This window comes from Lepidochelys kempii, chromosome 2 (assembly GCF_965140285.1).
Source record: "Lepidochelys kempii isolate rLepKem1 chromosome 2, rLepKem1.hap1, whole genome shotgun sequence".
Lineage (NCBI taxonomy): Eukaryota > Metazoa > Chordata > Testudines > Cheloniidae > Lepidochelys > Lepidochelys kempii.
In genome coordinates this window covers 262,738,132-262,761,497 of record NC_136381.1, presented here as the reverse complement: position 1 = coordinate 262,761,497, position 23,366 = coordinate 262,738,132, and the positions used below count along the sequence as shown (strand labels likewise).

General features: G+C 43.9%; 1 protein-coding gene across 1 annotated transcript in view; it reads left to right on the top strand.

The window, feature by feature from the left end:
* Positions 1-547: 547 nt before the first annotated feature.
* Positions 548-23,366, top strand: part of OBSCN (obscurin, cytoskeletal calmodulin and titin-interacting RhoGEF) — a 291,841-nt gene continuing 269,022 nt past the window's right edge. Inside the window, exons 1-4 of the mRNA XM_078851342.1 lie at positions 548-1,269; positions 1,369-1,679; positions 13,397-13,666; positions 19,847-20,107. Coding sequence (XP_078707468.1) covers positions 548-1,269; positions 1,369-1,679; positions 13,397-13,666; positions 19,847-20,107 — 1,564 coding nt within the window. The remainder of the gene's footprint in view (positions 1,270-1,368; positions 1,680-13,396; positions 13,667-19,846; positions 20,108-23,366) is intronic.

Sequence of the window (23,366 nt, the reverse complement as noted above, 5' to 3'; positions counted from 1 at the left end):
AAATGAAGGGGAGACAGAGAGATGCAAAGGTGAGTGTGAAGAGAAGAAGAGAGTGTGGGGAGAAGTATCCTTGATGTCACATTCCTACCAATCCATAAATATATCATGGATATCTGATGGTCCTTGGTTAAAAAACAGTCCACAAATTATAACCCATTAGTGCTGCTTTGTTTTGCTAGTGCATAGATTCTAAGGCTAGAAGGGACTATTACGATTGTCTAGTCTGACCTCCTACACAACACAGGCCCTTGGATTTCACACAGTGATTCCTATGGTAGAGGGAATCACTTGCCCATTTTACATAAGTGATTAATACTATTGAGCCCAAATTGAATTATCCATAAAAGACCTGTAATGTCCCTAAAACTTGCTGACTGATCATGCAAAATCGGTGGTGGAAACGCAGTGGACTGATAGCTATTGCTCATCTTGTTGCTTTATGTGAATACGTGTATTGGCATCACTATATAAAGACAAAGCAGACACTGTGTGTACACCCATGTATATCAGCTTTCTCTTGGTCCTTCTGTTTTCCTAGGAAACCAAGATGGATTACAGTTCCTTCAGTGGAGCCCCAAGGTTCCTGACTCGGCCTAAGGCCTTCATGGTGTCGGTGGGGAAGGATGTCACCCTGAGCTGCCAGATTGTGGGAAACCCCGTCCCGCTCGTGAGCTGGGAAAAGGATAAGCTTCCGATCCAGTCGGGGGGAAGGTTTAAAATGGTGGAAGATGGTGATCTGTACCGGCTAACAATTTATGACCTGAGCTTAGAGGACAGTGGTCAGTATATCTGCAGGGCCAAGAACACCATTGGGGAAGCTTTTACTGCTGTCAGTATCAAAGTTGGGGAGGAGATGACGGTGACGGAATCGGCCCCTTCCTTCATCCAGAAACCATCCTCCATCAGAGTGACCCTGGGAGACGACGTTACGTTCAAATGTAAAGTCCAGGGCAGCACGCCCCTCTCTGTGAACTGGGAGAAAGATGGGAAGCACGTGAGGGGCTGGTCCGACTCCAGCCGCTTCCAGATTGAGTCCCTCGGGGAGTCAAATGCTCTCAAGATCCAGTGCGCTCGGTTGGGGGACAGCGGGACATATGTGTGTCGGGCGGAGAACCCCATTGGCTCTGCCAGTGCTACCGCCACCTTGGTGGTGGACACGCATGGTCCTTACAGTCCGAGCAGCAGCCATCTAGACACAGGCTATGGCAAGACTGCCTCCTTGCTGTCTCATTTGCAAAAGAGGCGGGAGGAGATCAGGAAGATGGACACGTCCATGCTTGCAGCCGCTGATCCCATGGCTGCCCCAATGTACTCCGCCCCAGAGGGGCTGTCTGGTATTGGTCTCAGCCTTTCTCTGGATTACGAGAGGGCTGCCAGTCTCACCACCAAATCAGCCCGCAACGCCACCTTCGGGGTGCTGACGCGTACCTTCAACGTGACGGAGGGGAAGCACGCCAAGCTGAGCTGCTATGTGACAGGAGAGCCAAAGCCGGAGATTGTGTGGAAGAAGGATGGCGAGGTGATTACAGAGGGGCGCCGGCATGTTGTGTATGAGGATGAACAGGAGAACTTTGTGCTGAAGATCCTTTTCTGCAAGCAGGTCGATAACGGGCTCTACACCTGCACAGCCTCCAACCTGGCAGGGCAGACCTACAGCTCCGTGCTGGTCACTGTCAGAGGTGAGCGGTTATGTTTACTTATCCATTGGGGCCTGTTCGTACTCCCTTTTGTCATCCGTGGGGATGTGAACCAGTGGGGATGTGGTTCAGTGACAGGAGAACTAGTAATGTCTCTTGTTTTTACTCCCTTTGGTTTATCCAAGTCTCTCACACAACTGTTTCCAAATGGCTATAGAGGGAATTCCTTCCATCCAAGTCTTCCCCTCAGTCTACCCTGGACTCCCTAAAGCTCTGGCTCCTTCCTAGGTCTCTCTTCTCAATGGAGCCATCTGTCACCATTACCTACTATTCCTGCCCTTTTTCCCAGCATGCTTTGCTGCAGGGCCTACAATTCCCATGTGCCCCTGGAACTACCATCCCCAGAATGCATTAGTTCTGGGCAGAAACCTGGAACAGGGCAGAGCTGGACCTGGGAACTCCCTTAAAAGGCCAGCAAACCTTGCTGACGGTCTTTCCATTGACTTCAGTGGAAATGGAATGAGATTCTGGTAGAAGAGTGTGACAAATACTAAATGAACTCCTCCGTAAAGAAAGTTTTCTTACTCAGTTTTGAATCTTTAAACAGTTCTCTCATCATCCAAAATTTCGGAGTAACCCATTTGCACTCTAAAATGTCCCTGTGAAAAATGAATTTACGTGTGAGAATTTTCCTTGGTATTTTTTTTTTTAATGCAAAAATGATGATTTCCTGGAAAATGATTTCTGGCTAGAAAAGTGGCCTGGAACAATAGAACATTAAATTCTACATGAGAGTTTTTCAGCACATTCCCTATTATCTGTAATACTGGACAGCATTCTAACACAAGTGCATTTTGCTAATCAGCATTTGAAAAGATACAGCAGCATCGCCAACCCTCAGCATTCAAAAATCACGAGATTTAAAAAAAAAGAAAAAAAAAGTTGGTTTCTTTTTATTTGCCCACTGTGGGTTGTGGTTTTTTTTTTAAAGTCTTTATGGTTCATGTTTTCAAGCTTTTCTTTGCCACCATGAAGGCTAGAAACTTACTTTAAAAAAACAAACAAACCTGTAAGCGGAGAGTCTAATATAATCACATGACTGCAGGAGCTGGGGCTTTCAGGAAAGCATCAAATAGAGCAAGGCACACAATAAAACCACAAGAATTAGCAACAAAATACATTTGCTGGAATTAAGACTGAATAAGGTTTTTGTGTTCTCTACCCAGTGTCCTTTAATAGCCTCAATTTAGTTTTTTTAGCCTCCAGTTTGTCCCCAGCATTTAGTGCCCCCTTCACCCACTTAGCTTATGGCCTGGGGTCACAGCCACTCTCTTTCCTGTCAGGAAAAATCCAGGGGGCTCATCTCCAGAGTCCATCGCTGCTGCTCCATATGGGGCCTACTCCTGCTCCTATGGAGGTCCATGGCAAGCCTCCCATTCACTGTGATGGGGGGAGGCCCCGGGAGCTCAGTCCTATGAGGCGCTAAGCGATGTCCGGAAGGCACAGAACGTCCTTGGCTCCCGTTGATTTCAGTGAGGGCACTTGGCCTCTCCCAGGAGGTGGCCAGCACCTCACAGGATGGGACTCAGGACCTGACCATTGTGCAGGGGCTCAATTTGGAGGTGCAAGGCAGTCCCTGCCTTGGGTATCCATCCCACAAGGCCAAGCATAATGCCAATGCACCTGAATGCAGGGGTGGCCCCCCCTGGAACATCAAGCTGCCGGCCAAATTCCAGCCCACACAACAGCAGCCTGCTGTTTACGCGCGCAGCATGCTGTTCGCCCTGTCTTCCACACAGGGCATGCTGGGAAATGCCTCCTCCTGCAAGGGGCTTGGCTGGAGGCCAGTCCGCTCACCTGTGTCAGACACTGGAACAGGCAGTCATGGAAGCTTGCTTCAATCCACTAGCTGTCTGATGGCCAGCCTCTGTTGCGTTCTGTGTCAACAGATGTCCTCACAAATGGTAGGACTGCATCACTGGGTCCCTTGCAGGCAGGTTCAGCAGAGGGGACAAGGCCTGAATAGGTCCAGAGACCCATTTTGCTCTTCCACCCCTAGAACTAGCCTCTCCCAGTTAGAGGCATAGCATTGGGGCAGCTTGCCCTGCTCCTGCCCGTGTTGTACCCGTTATGTGGGCTACACAGGCTACCGCTGTCTCCTGGGATGTCCAACTGTTACCAGCACTCAATTCACTGAAAAATGAATGCAAATGTTCTATTGGATGAGTTGCCCATGTGGAGGAAAGCAGGAGACAGGCCTCAAAATATCAAACTCTTTATGAACCTGGAAGGAAATATGCCTTTCTGATTTTATTGCAAATTCTCCTGAACCAGGAGCCCCAGGTCACGCAGACAGAGATCCTACACCTTTCCCTTAGCAAATGGATAGTTGTTTTTATGCAATTTTGCAAATTTTATTGCCCCCCCCCTTTTTTTTTCTCTTTTCTTTTGTGCAATGTTGATGAAATCTTCCCCTGGCACTTTTTTTTACACTAAAGTGTGCCAGAAATGCAAATCCCTCGCATTTTTGAAGCAAGCCAAAAATAGGCTAATTATCACTTTAAAAACAAAACAAAACAAAAAAAAAAAAGGAAGAAAAGAAACCAGTTAGGCAGGTCAGCCCACTTTTCTGTCTGTGTCTTGTGTCTGTGGTGTGGGAGTGGGGGTGGGTGGGTTGCGGGGGGAGAACAGGGAACCAACCTGTCCAAGTAGTTTTGCACTTTTCCTGTCTGTATATTTAAACTGTTTAGTGTTTAGGACTTAATCCCTTAAGGCCTCATTCCCGTGATACAAGCCAAACAGGTTCTGCCTGAGCGGATCATTTTGAAGGTTCTCAACCTTATTATTTAGAGTCGGTTGGAAAATTTTAAAAAATTCAAAATTTTTGACCAACAGCCCCCTCCTCAAAGAACAATTCTTACATAATATAGTGGGGTTCCCCCTGTTATTCAGCCATCGCTGCCCTCTATATTAAGTTAAAATGTAACTGTAATATAACTGGCCACGTATTTGGAATCTGTTGGGCATTTAAACAGAGGATAAGGGATGGAGCATGACATGTTGGAAGTACTGCATGTTGTTTCATACAGCTGCCCTGCCACACAAACCCTGCTAATAGACTTGACACCCACTGGTGCCCCTCTTTGAGGACTTTAGCAGCTATGTGGATTACTGTTGACCATTCGTATCTGAGGATGAGGAAATTTTGGGTACAGAGCTAGAGGTAACAAATACTGCCCTCTAGGGGCTGATCCAAAGCCCATTGAATTCAGTGGAAAGACTCCCAGTGACTTCTATGGGTTTTGGATCAGACCCTATGTCCATTGCCCATATAACTCATCCTACATGATCTTAGATTGAAGGAAAGAATGTGATCCAGTAGACTTTTTAAAAAAGAAAACATCTGCAGGTTGTGTTATCATTTATTATTAGACATAATAAAGGAAATAAAAGCTACAGGGTGTAAACACCAACAAGGGTTAGACTAGATGACCCTTGTGGTCCCTTCTAACCCTGTGGTTTTATGATTCCATGATGCGTTCTCTGGTGGATGGGGAAAGACTTAGATGTGCTGGAAAACATCTAGAAATAGCATTATTGAAAAGGGTTTTAGAATGGTGTCCATCTCATACATTCCTTTTGGAAGCTCTAGCATTAGTCCCTGTGACATGGAGAGTATGCAACTGCCAAATCCCTGATCATAGCCCCAGTGGAAAATATTAGTTATCAGTGTTCACTGTCAAGCAACACAAGTGAGTCAGAGAGCTAAAGTGGAAATGTTTATGGTTTGTTTCTTTGTTCTGGTTACTCTGTTCAGGCTTTCTGCTCTACGATGGAATGAATGGAAAATGTGTGTGTGACTGTTATAATTAAGTTTTGGATAGTGACTCCTTGCACCACCAGGAGGCCCTCCAAAAACACATCCCCAAAAGATGTAACAAAGAAGTGAACCTTTATATTATTTATATAATCGTCTCTGTGCCACACCCTTGCATTTGGGCAGCACATCTTCATTGAACAAGCAGGCCTTATTTTGATAAGGCAGGAAGCAGCAATAATATTCTCCAAGTGTCCACCTTTCGGCCAACGAGACCCTGCAAATATGTCTATGTACGCTGATACGGGCGTATTTATGGGGCCCGTCAATGTTATGTCTCAGGCATGCGTACTATTGATTATTCATATCTAGAAAGATGTCTCCATTGAGTATTTTCCTAAATGGCAGATTTTTTTTCCCAATCTCATATTTTATAAGTATTATTTTGTCTTTCTTTGGGAGATTTATAATTGAATTCAACAGCGTCTATAATGGCTCTCTCTGCTTTGGCTATAAACAGGCAGGTAAATGTTAAACAATGTAAAAGAATCTATAAGAATACAGCAGTCATTTTTCTCAGAATTTTGTACTAGAGCTGATGAAAAATCAGAATTTTCATTCCGCAGGAAATTCTGATATTGTGACATGTGTTTTATCCCCTATTGAGATGAAACATAGAAACAATTAATTTTTTTGTGGAATGAAAAGTTCTGAAAATGTTTTAATTGGAACTTTCAAAACATGTCCTTTCGATTCAGTTGGACATTACATTGCATCCACCTGAGCTGCTGCGGTGCTTCATGGAAACTGTAGTACAGGTGCCTTGTGCCTCCATTCTCCTGTATGGGCTGAGCCACCCAACTGGACTACATCTCCCATGATGCACTGCAGTCATTGCGACTCAGACAGAAGGAAGCCCTCCATGCATCATGGGAGACGTAGTCCAACTGGAGACCACAGCCCATGGGGAGAATGGCAGAATGAAGCAATGGAACTTCAACTCCCACGTGGCACCGCAGCGGCTCAGGTGGATGAAGATTAATGTCAAACGGAGCCAAAACAAAAGGTTTTGATTTTGTTGAACAAACTGAACTGTTTCGATTCTGGTCAACTTGACATGAATAGTTTAGCTTTTCCTAATGGGAAATTGAAAAATTTCAGCAAAACCAACATTTTCCTGTGGAAAATGTAGATGTTGCAGAAGAATCCACATGTTCTACTGAAAAAAAAAATTGATGGAAAATTCCAGACCAGCTCTAATTTTTTACAGAATCCAAACTCAAGAATTGATGGCTTTTCTTCACTGAAACAGTGGGGAAAACTTGCCACCCTGCACCCCACCTGAATTATTATTTGTGGGTAAGAAGTGGAATTGCCAGGCACTCTGGTTGTCCTCACAAAACTAGGCATTCTCAGCCATGTTCATATCTAACTGATAATAATGAAAATAATTATGTTTGCCAAGTCTGCCATCATCATGATCACTAGTATATTATTATTATTTTATCTATTAAGTTTCTACTTATAAAGGGTGAATAAATTATTCATAGATTTTTTTAAAATGGTTAATCAGTTGTTATAGAGTCTGACAGGCCAATTGGTTATTTATAACCATAACATTTAACCATCTATAGCACCTTTTAGTGATGTGTTTATAATCCTTTGTACCAAATGCTACTCATGTCTGTAACATTCTGATAACATCTAGTGATAATTTATTAACCATTTATGAATGGAAACATAATTTAAAGTATGACCTATATTACAATAGTGCCTAGGAACTCCAATCAAGGATCAGGATCCCATTGTGCTTGTTGTTGTAAAAATAAATAATAAAGAAGAGCCCCAATGAGAATCTAGATGTCAGACAGGAGAGGACAGGTGGACCAAATAGGCAAGTGTTGGGAATAGGGCTGTCAAGTGATTAATAAAATTAATCATGCTATTAAAATCAATTGTGATTAATCGCACTGTTAAACAATAATAGAATACCATTTATTTAAATATTATTGGATGTTTTCTACATTTTCAAATATATTGATTTCAATTCTAACACCGAATACAAAGTGTACAGTGCTCACTTTATATTTATTTTTGATTACAAATATTTGCACTGTAAAAAACAAAAGAAATCATATTTTTCAATTCACCTCATACAAGTACTGGAGTGCAATCTCTTTATCATGAAAGTTGAACTTACAAATGTTGAATTATATACAGAAAAGCAAGTTTGTTTACATTTTCAGGAGATAATGCTGCCCGCTTCTTGTTCACAATGTCTCCTGAAAGTGAGAACAGGTGTTCTCATGGCACTGTTGTAGCCGGCATCACAAGATATTTACATGCCAGATGGTATGGTGGCCGGAGCATGAAGGGGCATACGAATGTTTAGCATATCTGGCACATAAATACCTTGCAGTGCCATCTACAAAAGTCCCATGTGAACACCTGTTCTCACTTTCTGGTGCCATTGTAAATGAGAAGTGGGCAGCATTATCTCCCATAAATATAAACAAATTTGTTTGTCTTAGTGATTGGCTGAACGAGAAGTAGGACTGAGTGGACTTGTAGGCTCTAAAGTCTTGCATTGTTTTGTTTTTGAGTGCAGTTATGTAACAAAAATATCTACATTTGTAAGTTGCACTTTCACGATAAAGAGATTGCACTACAGTACGTGCATGAGGTGAATTGAAAAATACTGTTTCTTTTCTGTATCATTTTTACGGTGCAAATATTTGTAATAAAAATAATAATATAAAGTGAGCAGGGTATTCTGTGTTGTAATTGAAATCAATATACTTGAAAATGTAGAAAAACATCCAAAATATTTAATAAATTTCAATTGGTATTCTGTTGTTTAACAGTGTGATTAAAACAGCGATCAGAAATTTCTTTTATTTAAATTTTAATTTTGATTTTTGAAATCTGCAATCACTCAGTCAATAGGTTGTGTTGATCATTTACCCATCCCATGCTCTGGCATCCTCATGACATGCAACTTTTACATTCTCGGAACAGATCGTTTTCATTTCAATATCATATGATAAGATAGTTAGACAGCTGATACCTTCCCAAGAATAAGTAGGATAACCGCCCCCGCACTCTCCAGCCTAGATAATAATCTCCAGTGCTCTAGACATCTCTCCCCAGATGCCTGTGAGGAAATATTGACCTTGCAGACTATTTTCACTGTCCACAAGGCAGAATGGCTTGTCAGGTTAAAGCTGGGTCTGGGATCAGGAATCTTATGCTCTTTTCCTTGCTCTGCCATGCTGACTTACAGTGCGGCTTTAGCAGGTCACTTACCCTTTCTGTGCTTCAGTTTCTCCCTCTGTAAAATGAAGGTGATAATATTGAAGTACCACAGAGAGGTGTTCTAAGGCATGTTGGTAAAGTCATCAGGACCCCCAGGCTGGAAGGTGCAACAGAAGTGCAAAGTATTGTGTGTATATTATGCCAAATTGATGGTGATTGGATAGATGAGCAAATTGGGGTAGAGGGCTGAGTGAGAAAAGAAGGTTTAATGTAGGCCTATATTGTCCTGATGTATAGAATTGCAGCCTGTCTCAAATTTATTAATGAAAACAGCTTCCACTCTGCTTGAGTTCCAGGTTTGTCCCTCTTATTTACCAAAGATCACATTTTGTCTGGAACTCTATATGGCACACACAGATACCTAGCGGCTGGATAACATAAATACAAGCACATATCATTACATAGCTGTCTGACCAACCTGATTACCTTCTATGATGAGATAGTTGGCTCTGTGGATATTGGGAAAGCGATGGACGTGATATATCTTGCCTTTAGCAAAGCTTTTAATACGGTCTTGCACGGTATTCTTGCCAGCAAGTTAAAAAGTATGGATTGGATGAATGGATCATAAGGTGGATAGAAAGCTGACTAGATCATCTGGCTCAACGGGTAGTGATCAATGGCTTGATGTCTAGTTGGCAGCCAGTATCAAGCGGAGTGCCCCAGTGGTCGGTCCTGGGGCCGCTTTTGTTCAACATCTTCATTAATGATCTGCATGATGGGATGGATTGCACCCTCAGCAAGTTTGCGGAAGACACTAAGCTGAGGGGAGGTAGATACGCTGGAGGGTAGGGATAGGGTCTAGAGTGACCTAGACAAATTGGAGGATTGGGCTAAAAGAAATCTGATGAGGTTCAACAAGGACAAGTGCAGAGTCTTGCACTTAGGAAGGAAGAATCCCATGCTCTGCTACAGGCTGGGGACCGACTGGCTAAGCAGCAGTTCTACAGAAAAGGACCTGGGGATTATAGTGGACAAGAAGTTGGATTTGAGTCAACAGTGTGCCCTTGTTGCCAAGAAGGCTAAAGGCATATTGGGCTGCATTAGTAGAAACATTGCCAGCAGATCGAGGGAAGTGATTATTCCCCTCTATTCGACACTGGTGAGGCCACAACTGGAGTATTGCGTCCAGTTTTGGGCCTCCCATTATAAAAAGGATGTGGACAAATTGGAGAGAGTCCAGCAGAGGGCAACAAAAATGATTAGGGGGCTGGGGCACATGTCTTATCAGGAGAGGCTGAGGGAACTGGGCTTATTTAGTCTGCAGAAAACAAGAGTGAGGCGGGGATTTGATAGCAGCCTTCAACTACCTGAAGGGGGGTTCCAAAGAGGATGGAGCTCGGCTGTTCTCGGTGGTGGCAGATGACAGAACAAGGAGCAATGGTCTCAAGCTGCAATGTGGGAGGTCTAGGTTGGATATTAGGAAAAACTATTTCACTAGGAGGGTGGTGAAGCACTGGAATGGGTTACCTAGGGAGGTGGTGGAATCTCCTTCCTTAGAGGTTTTTGAGGCCCGGCTTGATAAAGCCCTGGCTGGGATGATTTAGTTGCAGTTGGTCCTGCTTTGTGCAGGGGATTGAACTAGATACCTCCTGAGGTCTCTTCCACCCCTAATCTTCTATGATTCTATACAATGCTATGCTATTTTTGGAGGATATATATGAGCCTGATGGGCCACAAATGGAGTTGCACTTATTTTGTTTTAGATACTATTCTGCAATTGTAAAGAAAAAGGAACTGATAAAGAGGGGAGGGATAGCTCAGTGGTTTGAGCATTGGCCTGCTAAACCCAGGGTTGTGAGTTCAATCCTTGAGGGGGCCATTTAGGGATCTGGGGCAAAAATTGGGGATTGGTCCTGCTTTGAGCAGGGGGTTGGACTAGCTGACCTCGTGAGGTCCCTTCCAACCCTGATATTCTATGGTTCTAAGATGTAGAATTTGACTCACAGCTTCACATAGAGAAGTGAATAGGAATTGGTGTATCTTACACTTTCTTATGATGCCTTCAGCATGTAAATTGCATTCCCTTACATTAACACCCCGCAGTACATGGGGACAAGCAGGAAAACGTATGCAAATTAACTAAAGGTATTACTGTAAAGTAAATTAGTTCAACTGCATAAAGCCCTTGTGTGGATGCTCTTATTCAGAAATAAAGTGGCCTTAATTTCATTTAGATTCTTATTCTTAATTGAATTAAGGCCACTTTAATTCTGAATAAGAGTGTCGAGACAGGGATTTAATGCACTTTAATCCTCTTTAAAAGTTAATTCGGATGAATTTTTCCTGAAGCAGGTGTCTCTGTATACACAAATTCAAATTTATACATTTATATCATCACTGAATTTGATTCATGGAGTCTTATACTCTCTGGTTTTTGCTTCCCTGCTCTGCCCCTCTGTCCTTGCCTCCCAGCGTATGAGTTACATCAGCTCACACTCTCAGAGGGACAGATTTAGAGGTCACAGGACGTGGGGTGCAAGGTTCATGTCAGTTAGTGGGAGGAATGTAACTTACATGCTGAATGGGTCAGAGAAGGTTTGACTCACTTAGGTAAACTTAGACTGGTCTCTCTATGAGGCCCTTTGCGGGGGGGGGGGGGGGCTCTGTACTGTGTAAACCCATGCACACCTAGGCAGGGTGGAGGCAGAGAGTGGGACCCAGAGTGGCTGGAACAGCCCCGGGAGCAGGTAGGAACCCCTGGGACCCTTCTTCGTAGCCTGGAGCTGACTGCCCTCCCCCTGCTGAGTCTCAGTACCTCCCTTCACTCCCCCTCCTATCCCTCTTTCCCTCCCCCATTCACAGGAAGCTTCCACACACCCCTCCACTCTCTGACAGTGACTGGGGGGTTACTGGTAGAGCTGCTCTTAGAAGGTGCACTGTGCAGCAGGCAGGAGGCAGTGTTGCATGCTGAGACAGGCTTTCACCTTCTTTCCCCGCCACAGCAGGCAGGTGTGTACATTAGCCTTTCCTCCCCAAAGGGGATGCTGTTTTATGCCATCTTTGCTGAGAAGCAAGGCATTTGGGTAGAATAACCTCGTTTCCAAAAGTACATTCCACATGCCTCTGAAGTTTACAGGATGGAGGCTCCCCTCCGCCAAAGCACAAATCCAGGATGGTTTAGGGCCTAATCTTTGTGGGCCTCCAGCCCCAAGAGCGTTAAATGGTCCCTTGCTGGGCACTGCTGTTCGACCCAGGAGAGAGAAAGTGGTGATGTGCATGCACTAGCCATTCGAGCAATATCACAAGGCCACCGAGTTTCTTACAGTTACTCTTATCAGAACCTGTTCCTACAGCCTTCACCAGGTGTCAATTTATCTCTCCCCAATTGTGTACCAGAATATTAGGAAATGTTAGGGATGCACTTTCAAAGCATTGTCTGGTGATTCAGCCACATAGCTGCTGTTAATATGCAGTGGAAACTGTATGAATAAATCCCTTTGTTTTGTTTATAAAATGTATCCCCTTAAGGCACTGTATCAGCTTCAGCACTTCTGTTCTAACCTGTTTTCTACCTAAATAGGAACAATGTGGCCCAATGGCCAAGGCAGTGATGGAGGAGTTAGGTGACATGGGTTCTAGTCCTATTCCTAGTTCTGGTCTTGACACTGAAGAACGATGGTCCGGTGGTTAGAGCACTAGCCTACGGCATGGGAGACCTGTGTGCCATTCTCTGTTCCACCACATTCTCTGTTTCCACATCTATAATATGTGGATAATAATACTCACCCCTCCCTCCCTTTATAAAGTGCTCTGAGTGCCTCATACAAAAGATGTGCAGGAACAGTTGTTATGCCCTCCTTGGGAGGCCATGACCCAACATGGCGTGGACTCTTACAAAACCTGTTTGTGTCATCTTGTCTGGCTTCAGCTGACCAGACAGATTTGTATTTATTAGGCCAAGTTTCCAAAGCACACACAGCAAGCATTTCCAGATCTGCGTTGCTGCATAAGATCATCCCGGCCCATTGTTCTGACTATGTCATCTGCTCGGAGTCCCACCCGTGGCTGCCACACAAGTCACATGCTCACTGGCCTTATCGTAAAGACCACTAATAATTTAGTCTTGCCCTACCTGTCAGATCGATTAGCGTGGAGTTGACTGCGGTATTTGCTCCACTGGTGGTGCCAGTCTGTGTCCCCCATTGGTCCATGTCTCCTTCCAAGCGCTTTGGTGCTTTCTCCTCCACTGACCCTTGTGTGTGGAACAAACTCCCTGAAAATAATCTACGAAGCCACTACTCTGTCCCCCATTCAACTCCCTCCCATAGGCTCACCCTCTGCTGGAATGCTCACATGTGGGCTCAGCTCACATTCCCCTATTACTGTTACCGTGTCCTATCTCCCCCAGATCCCCACTTGCTTAGTGTTTTTTATTCACCTGTTGTGTCCTGTCACTAACAGGGAATGTAAGTTCTGCAAGGCCAGGACTGTCTTTTACTGCATGTTTGTACAGCGCCCAGGGTACGGGGCATAATCCATGATTAGGGCCTCTAGACACCATTACAGTGCAAATAACAATAACAACAATAATAACTAATAATGCATACACATTTCTATTTACTTACTTGCACATTAGGTGCCCCAACGATGTCACAAATTCTTGTTCCTTTGTCTCATTTCTAAGAGCCCATAATACCGTTCAAGACAAAACTGAAGGATGTTGAAGTTCAGGAGAAAGAATCCGCCACCTTCCAGTGTGAGGTGCCTGTCCCTAGCACTGAAACTGCCTGGTTCAAAGAGGAGACCAAACTCAAGCAGAGCAAGAAGTACAACATTGAAGAAGAGGGGACATATCGCCGGCTCACCGTCCAGAATGTCACCACGGATGATGACGCCGTCTACATCTGTGAAATGAAGGAGGGGAGCAGGACCATCGCAGAACTCACTGTCCAGGGTAAGAGAATCCACTGCAATGGGTTTCTCCTTCCCTTTTTGTGCCTCCCTCACACTCCTTAAAGATTTTTATTTGTGTGGGCTAAGGTAAAGCCTGCCTGACGGCGCTGATGATTTCATCTGGAGTTGACATGAGCGTTTGCAGCTGCATTTTATGCTCTGGTGGGTGGTGCACAGTGTACTGGGAATGTGATTTCAAAAGGCCTGCCGCATTACTAGGACAGTGGAATGATCCCGTTGAGGGGTTGTTAACGGGGATTGAACCTGGACACCCCAATCTGTAAGCATGAGTCTGTACCACTTAGGTGAAAGGATTTGGGGCCAGCTTTTTAAATGTAGTTAGATGCCTGAAGATACAAATAGGCACCTACTGAGGTTGTCAAAAGCTCCTAAGGGTCTGTCTCCCGTTGACCAAAATCTTCCCCAAGTCCTTTAGCTGTAAGCAGTAGCAAACTCAGAAACGTTCTGTGCGGACCAGCCACTGGAGGGACATTAAGCCACGCTGTCCTGGTGCAGGTTACTAGAGCACAGCACAACTTCGAGAGTAGGGCCAAAAGTCAATCGTTGGTGACTGGTGGGGAAAGTAAATGTTTTGGTAGGGTTGACAGAAAAAGTGAGTTCTTTTTCACTCTTCACTTTTTGCAAAAAACCAAAAGGCCATTTTCTGAGGCAGGAAAGTGACATTTCACCACTTAAAGCGATGATTTGCTAAGAGAATGTAAACATTTTTTTCTCAATGAACATTTTTTCAAGAGGTTGTGATGAAAGTTCACGAAAGGCAGCACGAGGTGATGAGAACAGGGAACTTCATCCCTAGAACAAATCTGTGACTACATCACTACTTCACAGATGGATATTTGAAAGGAGGAACGTTGCTAACATTAATGATTGTACCAATCACACTTCTCTCAGAGTGAAATTCACCAGGACAGGGAGTGGCCCAGGGTCTAGGCACTACTTAAGTCCTGCTTCAGCACTATTGTTAGCTCTTAAGTGGTATCAGTCTTGTGTGGGCTGTGTGCACAGGGGTGAATTTCACTCCCATCACCTGAGCAATAGACTGGAAGCCAAAAACTCCTACACTGTAAACTCAGATCTGCCTCTGACTTTCTCTACAGACTTAGGCAAATAGCATTCCTGGACTCAGTTTTCCCATCTGCACTATGGGGTGGGGTTTTCAAAAGTGCTGAAGTCTTGATGCTATTCATACTTCCCTATAGAGCTTTATCTCCTTATAAATACTAACAATATAGGGAGCACGGGTTAAAAAGGAAATGTATGACTAAAGTTACCATTAAATGTGAGCTGCAGCTGCAGAGTTCAGATATTGAGCCAGATCCAAACTTTCCTGAAGCTTACGGCTGTTCTTCATCAGGGATTTGGTTTGCCCCATAATATGGATTAGGCTCCTGGGGCAAAATCTGGATGTTGGTCCAAATCCAGATGCCAGTTTCCCCAAAGTTTGGGAGCTTAGGGTTGATGTGTATTGAGATCGAGGGTTTGGGCCAGTGTAGGTTTCTCACAAACACAGAGACATGTTTGCAGAAGTGTCTGTTAATTTTAAGTTTGTTGATTCACCTACATGAAATCTAAGTCCGATAGCTGTGATCATGATTCTGATGTTGATTCTACTTATGTAAATTATAATGATCTCCACTGAAACTAATGGAGATACACTGTTGTAAAAGCTAGAGAAGTAAATTTGGCCCTTTTCATTTCCGGTCTGACTATATTTCAGTTGAAGGCCACGGAGGTATCCCACTGTAAAACCTGGTGGGCCCTGTCAGATTTGTATATACAAATGCAGGTTTTACACCTGACAGCAAATGGAGAGGTGCAAGCATTATGGGAAATTTGACCCAAACAGATGCAGGAGTTGATGAAGGAAATTACAACCTACTCTTGGGAATATATTATGGATTTCTTGATTAATTGTGAAATTATAAACTTTAGAGACAAAAAGTATTATATTCATGGCATGCACACAAAAAAGTTAGATTAAAAAAATAAATACTCTTGTTGAAAGGTTGCTGTGTTACAATGCTTTATTTCTCAGAATTCAGAATAACTCCCAAGAACCTCAAAACAGAGAGCGACAAAGCAGGCTGCTCCCTAAAAGGGAGAGGCACAACTCACCCCACTTTACCCTAGAGTGGGTGGCTGCAGACCTACTCAGATGACCCATATCACATGGCTTCCCTCAGAGCCCCCTCACTTGCAAGCAGGACCAGGAAATCCTCACACTTAAAAATCGCTTGTTATTTTTAACACAGATGTTTTGGAGCATCTGATCCATCTTTCTGTAGTATTCATTGCCCCAAGTGGGGTGTATGTATGGCAAACAAGACAAAGAGGATAACCCTATTAATACTGAGGAGTCCGGTGGCACCTTAAAGACTAACTGATTTATTTGGGCATAAGCTTTTGTGGGTAAAAACCCTCACTTCTTCAGATACCCCTATTAATACCCCTCCTCTCCTCTTCTGAAAAAAAAATCCATCCATGACTTGAATATCATTACAGCTATTCGCATTTGCAGCTTTGCAAACAAAAGTAACTTGAGTTCACACTGCAGGATGTAAACCGATCTCACGTGGGAGTCAGAAACGATCATTTCCCTCCATATCACAGCATTGCACACCCAGCTAAATTCTTCGCATACTGGTCAATCCCAGAGATGGGATATTGAATACTAGTGATAGAGTACTTGTCTGATCTGCCATGGTTATGGATACAATTTTGTCATGGTAAAATTATGCATAATTCATGGCACAGTCACAATAAAAATGAATAATTTCAAACTATGGTAATGGCAACTTTATGGACCCTGTTGATGAATATGAACAGTTCATTAGTTCACTTTGGTCAAGTCTTCTTTGAAACAGGACTATCTGAAGCCTGTCTCCCAAGCAAGGGGGAAAAAATTCATAGGGAAGGGTTGCAGAACAAAGTGTGTGAACAAGCATCTCAAACAGGTTATTAGGAGAAAGCAGAAAGCCTACAAGGAATGGAGGAAGGATGGATCAGCAAGAAATGCTACTTTTTGGAGGTCAGAAAGTGTAGGGAAAAAGTCAAAACGGTCAAAAGCCAAGCAGAGTTGGACATGGCAAAAGAAATTAAAACCAATAGTAAAAGGTTTTTCAGCCATATAAATAAAAGAAAAACAAGGAAGGAAGAAATGGGACTGCTAAACATGGAGGATGGTGTGGAGATTAAAAGTAATCTCGGTGGGGCCCAACACCTACACTAATATTTTGCCTCAGTTTTTAATAAGTGTAATGAGGAGCTTGGGGCAGTGGCAAGATGGCTAATGGAACAAGAATATGGAAGGAGGTGGAAGCCAAACTCAGACAGCTTTAATGAGCCCAAATTGGAGGGCCCAGATAATCTCCCTTCAAGAATATTAAGGAACTGGCACATGACATTTCAAGCCCAATAGAAAGGATTTTTAATGAATCCATAAATTTGGAAGGGTCAACACTGTGACTGGAGGATTGTGAATATAGTACCTATATTTAAGAAAGGGGAAAAAAAGTGATTCATGAAACTATGGGCAAGTTAGCTTGACCTCAATTGTATGCATGGTCTCAGAACAAATTTTGAAAGAAAAGCAGTTAAGGACATAGAGGTAAATGGTAAGTGGGATAAAATATAACATGGTTTACTAAAGATAGATCATGCTAGACTGACCCAATCTCTTTCTTTGAGAAGATAACTGATTTTTCTAGATAAAGGAAATGCAGTAGATCTAATCTACCTGGCTTTCAGTAAAGCATTTGATATAGTTCCACATGGGAAGTTATTAGTTAAATTGGAGAAGATGGGGCTTTAATATGAGATTCGAAAGGTGGGAAAGGAACTGGTTAAAGGGGAGACTATAACAGGTCATGCTGAAAGGTGAACTGTCGGGCTGGAGTTCCTCAAGGATTGGTCTTGGGACCAATTGCATTTAATACTTTTACTAATGACCTTGATACAAAATGTAGGCATGTGCTAATACAATTGCAGATGAGACAAAGTTGGGAGGTATTGCAAATATGGAGGAGGACTGTAATATCATGCAAAAAGATATGGATAACCTTGAAAACTGGAGTAATAGAAATGGGATGAAATTTAATAGTGCAAAGTGCAAGATTGTGCACTTACGGACTAACAACAAGAATTTTTGCTATAAGCTGGGAAAGTATCAGTTGGAAATGGCAGAGGAGGAGAAAGACCTGGTTGTGTTGGTTGATCACTGGATGACTGTGAGCCACCAATGTGATGCGGCCATGAAAAAAGCTAATGCAATCTTGGGATAGCTCAGGCAAGGTATTTTCAATTGAGATAGGCAAGTGTTATTACCATTATACAAGACACTAATGAGACCTCATCAGGAATTCTGTGTGCAATTCTAGTCTTCCCATGGTTTAAAAAGATGAATTCAAACTGGACCAGGTGCAGAGAAGGGCTATTAGGATGGTCAGAAGAATGGAGAACCTACCTTACGAGAGGAGACTTAAGGAGCTTGGCTTGGTTAGCCTAAGCAAACAAAGGCTGAGGGGAGATAGGATTGCTCTCTATAAATACCTCAGAGGGATAAATACCAGGGAGGGAGAGAAGTTATTTAAGTTAAGAGCCAATGCTGACACAAGAATAAATGGATATAAACTGCCATCTATAAATCTAAGCTTGAAATTAGATGCCGGTTTCTAACCATCAGAGGAGTGAAGTTCTGGAACAGCCTTCCCAGGGGAGAAGTGGGAGCTAAAAGCCTAACTTGTTTTAAGATTGAGCTTGATAAGTTTATGGAGGGGATGGTGTGATGAGACTCTACAATGGCATAAGGCCCATCCACAACTGCTGTTAGCAAATATCTCCAATGGGTGGAGAAAGGACACTAGATGGGGAGGGTTCTGAGTTACTACAGAGAATTCTTTTCCAGGTGTTTGGCTGGTGGAACTTGCTCACATGCTCAGGGTCTAACTGATCACCATATTTGGGGCTAGGAAGGAATTTACCCCCAGGTCAGATTGGCAGAGACCCTGGGTTTTTTCACTTTCTTCTGCAACGTGGAGCACAGGTCGTTTGCTGGTTTGAACTAGAGTAAATGGTGGAGTCTCTGTAATTTAATTCTTTAAATCAAGATTTGAAGACTTCACTAACTAAGCCATAGGTTATGGACCTACTACAGGAATGGGTGGGTGAGGTTCTGTGGTCTACAATGCACAGGATGTCAGACTAGATGATCATGATAGTCCCTTCTGGCTTTATAGTCTATGAGTGGGACTGGATCAAAGCAACTAATAAACTGTTCATACGCAACAGCCGATGGAAGTGAACTAACAAACTGTTAATGTGGGGTAGCAGGATCCATATCAATGGCAAAATTCACAGTTCCGCGATCGTGGTGACCTTTCATGGTTGACTTGAAATAAATGGCAAAATTAACGGGTTCCATGACAGTGTGCACCAGGGCATAATCATATACTTAGCCATAGTGAACCCTACCTCCCCTGGCAATTCAGGATTGTTGCCTATAGGAACTATTTGCAACAGCCTCACAATAGGAGGAGTGGGGGCAAACAAGCTAGCTAATTTTAAGATGGAGTTTGGTAAATTTATCAATGGGATTATATGATGGGGTTGCCTGCAATAGCAGGTGAGTAGAACTGATGACCCAGGAAGTCCCTTTCGATCCTATGTTCCTGTCTAGTCTGACCTCCTGCATAACACAGGCCATAGAATCTCACTCAATTATTCCTATATCGAAGCCATATGTTGTGACTGAGGGCTTGTCTACACTACCACGTGGGGTCGATCTAAGATACGATCTAAGATACGTGGGGTCGATCTAAGATACGTGAATAGCGTAGCTGAAGTAGACATACTTAGATCTACTCACCGTGGTGTCTTCACTGCGGTAAGTTGACAGCTGGCGCTCTCCTGTCAACTCCGCTTGTGCTTCTCGTTCTGGTGGAGTACCGGAGTTGACAGGAGAGTGCTCAGTGGTCGATTTATCACATCTATACTAGACGTGATAAATCGACCCCCACTGGATGGATCGCTGCCCGCTGATCTGGGTGGTAGTGTAGACAAGCCCTTAGTTAGAGCTTTTGGCACTGTTTTGATCTAGCTGATCTGTGTACCGTAGTATTCTGTGTCTGCTGTATTATGACTGTAGTAGTTTTCTTTCATACAGGGAACATCATTAAAAAACTGCCACGGAAGACTGCGGTCCCCATAAACGACACAGCCATATTCTGCGTGGAGCTGGACAACGAGTGCCAGAACATCCGCTGGCTGAAGAATATGGAAGAAGTGAAACCCAATGACCGAATCACTATCACCTCAGCTGGCAAGCAACATACGCTGATTATCCGGGAGTGCAAGATGGAAGACGCCGGGGAGATTGCATTCCTGGCTGATGAGTGCAGAACATCTACCCAGTTCACTGTGTCCAGTAAGCTTTCCTTTATTCTATATTACAGTGAGCATCAGAACATAAGAATGGTCATACTGGGTCAGACCAATGGTCCATCTAGCTCAGTAGCCTCTCTGACAGTGGCCAATGTCAGATACTTCAGAGGGAGTGAACAGAGCAGGGCAATTATTGAGTGATCCATCCCCTGTCATCCAGTCCCAGCTTCTGGCAGTCAGAGGCTTAGGGACACCCAGAGCATGGGGTTGCGTCCCTGACGGTCTTGACTAATAGCCATTGATGGACCTATCCTCTGTGAACTTATCTCATTCTTTTTTGCACCCTGTTATACTTTTGGCCTTCAGATTGACTGTGTGTTGTGTGAAGAAGTACTTCCTTTTGTTTCTTTTAAAACCCGCTGCCTGCTAATTTCATTGTGTTACCCCTGGTTCTTGTGTTTTGCGAAGGGGTAAATAACACTTCCTTATTCACATTCTCCTTACGATTCAATAATTTTATAGAGCTCTGTCATATCCTCCCTTAGTCATCTCTTTTCCAAGCTGAACAGTCCCAGTCTTATTAATCTTTTGTCACACCCCTAATAATTTTTGTTGTCCTTCTCTGTACCTTTTCCAATTCTAATAGATCTTGTTTGAGATGGGGTGACCAGAACTGGATGCCATATTCAAGGTGTGGGCATACCATGGATTTATATAGTAGAATTATGATATTTACTGTCTTATTATCTATCCCTTTCCTAGTGGTTCCTAACATTCTGTTAAGTTTCTTGACTGCTGCTTCACATTAAGCGGATGTTTTCAAAGAATTATCCACTCACAGAGATCAAGAATTCACTCTCAGTCAGTATAATTATTTCCTGCTAGTGCCATGATAAGCTAGATGCTATACAAAGACAATAGAAGGCCCCATACCTGCCCCAAAGAGTTTATACCATAAAAGTGAACTTTATGTTAAATTATGATATCAAAATGAGAGAGAACAAAAGTTCCAGGGTGAGAGTGTAGTGTATGTGTGTATCTCTGCTGTAACAGTCTGCACTGAACACAAAATGGCTGTGTGGTGGGGTGGCTGCCCCACACAGGCAGGAGAAGGGTTAAGGCAGCCTTGGAGAGGCTGCGCAGAAACCAGCCAATCAGGAAAGGGTTTACTGGGAGAGCCAGTCAGGAGAAGGCTTGCAGGAGCAGCCCATACATAAAAGGCTGCTCAGCAGAGCAAGGGGCAGTCTCTTCCTGGAGGGCAAAGGGGAAGGACTGTCTGCTGAGGAGCACCGGCAATACTGCAGTGCTGGGCAGAGTAGCGGGGCAAGAGGGGAGCTCATGGCTGACCATGGCCAAACTGAGGCCCTGAAGCAAGGGCAGTGAAGGTGCTAGGGCTACGGGGGAAGTGGCCCAGGGAAAGTCGGCAGCAGGAATAGGAGGAGGGGCAGTAAGTGGCTGCCAGCTATAGGGTCCCTGGGCCGGGATCTAGAGTAGTGGGCAGGCCTGGGTCCCCCCACTCCTTTACCCCTATTTGTTAATGAGGAGAGTGGCCTAAATCCAGACTGCAGTTTGCCCTGAAGCCAGGGGCTAGACTAGAGACTGCAGTTGGCTGCTGAGGCAAGTGGAGGGACTAAGGACCTCCTGTCCCCCAAAAGGAGGGAAACAGTGGGCTGGGGCATAGCCGGAGGGCTGTGTCTCAAAGAGGACACCGCGGTCCGGGAGTGACACGGGTCCAGGTGGTGAAGACGGTGGAGGAAGTGGAAGTAACGGCGAGTGAGACATCGCTAATAAAGGGCGCCCTGGTGGTCCAAGAGAGCTATTTCCCAGCACGGCCTCAGCCGTGGGTCTGCACCGCTACAGGTAGTGATTCAGAACTAGGGCTCGGGACTTCTCTCCATTTAAAAATCAGTACACAGATAGCAATTCACACAAGCAACCTATAGTGCCTATGTGTTCATTGTTTACAGAGCACTGTAAATGGGCCAAGTGCTTTAGAAACTCTATTCCCCAAATGCTTAGGTGGTTCTTTGAGTGGTATTTGCCCAGTCCCACCTGTGGGACTGGCATCTCCCGGCTACTGAATCTTCTAGAGATCAGTGCCCATTGGAGTTGCTCGTCCCTCTGTCCTTCTCCCCCTGCAGAGGATTCTGAGGGTATAAGAGGAATGGGGGGAGTGGCCCTAGCCGTCCTGCAGTTCCTTCCCTAATTTTGGAATTCCTGACTGGAGCCTCTAAAGAAGTGGGGAAGGTGGGCAGGGAGTGTGAATATGCAAAGGTGATGCTCTCCAAGAACAGCTCCAGGTGAGGAGAGCTGAGCGGAGAATGTTTCATGGGGGAGTTCAAGATTTCAGAATTTGTTTTTGTTCCAATTTGGAATAAAACCTGAAAATTTGAGGTTGGTTTTAAAGAGGGATTTGGAGAGGAAAAGGGATGGTGCTTTTTTCTTTTCAAGCAGTTAGCCCAGCCTTAGTACCTCCACTTTACACACAATTCTTTATCGAGAAGCATTTAAAAAGTTGGGAAGTTCAGATTCTGAAACATTCAAGCTGTGGAACTAGATAGTCACTCATTCCCATTATCACTAATGGCATGTCATCCATTAAACACCCAAGCAGAGGCGTTGGAACAAATTGTATAGTGGGGCTGCTAAGAGCCAATGAACCAAACAGGATCAGTCCCCTAATTAGCACTGTAACAGTTATTGAGCTGTTTATCAGTATCTGGCAAAGCACACAATATCACATGATCTGCAAGCAAAATCTGACTGTAGTGATTGTTCATTTTATTAAATTGTAGCTGGTTAACCATGGAGATGAAAACTTTTAAGAAGCTGCCCTCCCACAGGCATATCTCTTGCTATTATATATTAAGTTAAATATACAACAGTAAGGCCCAATGATCTGATTTCAGTAGCTAAGTGTTCTTCTGAACCCAAATTGAATGATAAAGTAGTAGGAACTTTGACCTAGGTGGTTTAATCGTCAGTAACCCAATGGGTAGTGTGACAGTGTATCATATAACACTGGAATATATATTTATGTAACTAAGGAGGAAGAGTGGATCATGCCAAGGTTTCCTATTTTTACGCTTCATGTGTTAGAAAAGTGCCATGTTAGCTACTTGAAAATCCCAGGGACTGTGTTCACACCTTTTTCACTGAGCCATACTGGGGTAGTGTTGGCTGGTTTATGAGCCCTCATTAAAAGAATAATGCACCTCTCTCATTCTCCACGGTTTGTGCTTTAAAAAAATCATATTATTATTACACTCAATTTGTGGATGGGTAAACAGAGGCACAGGGTA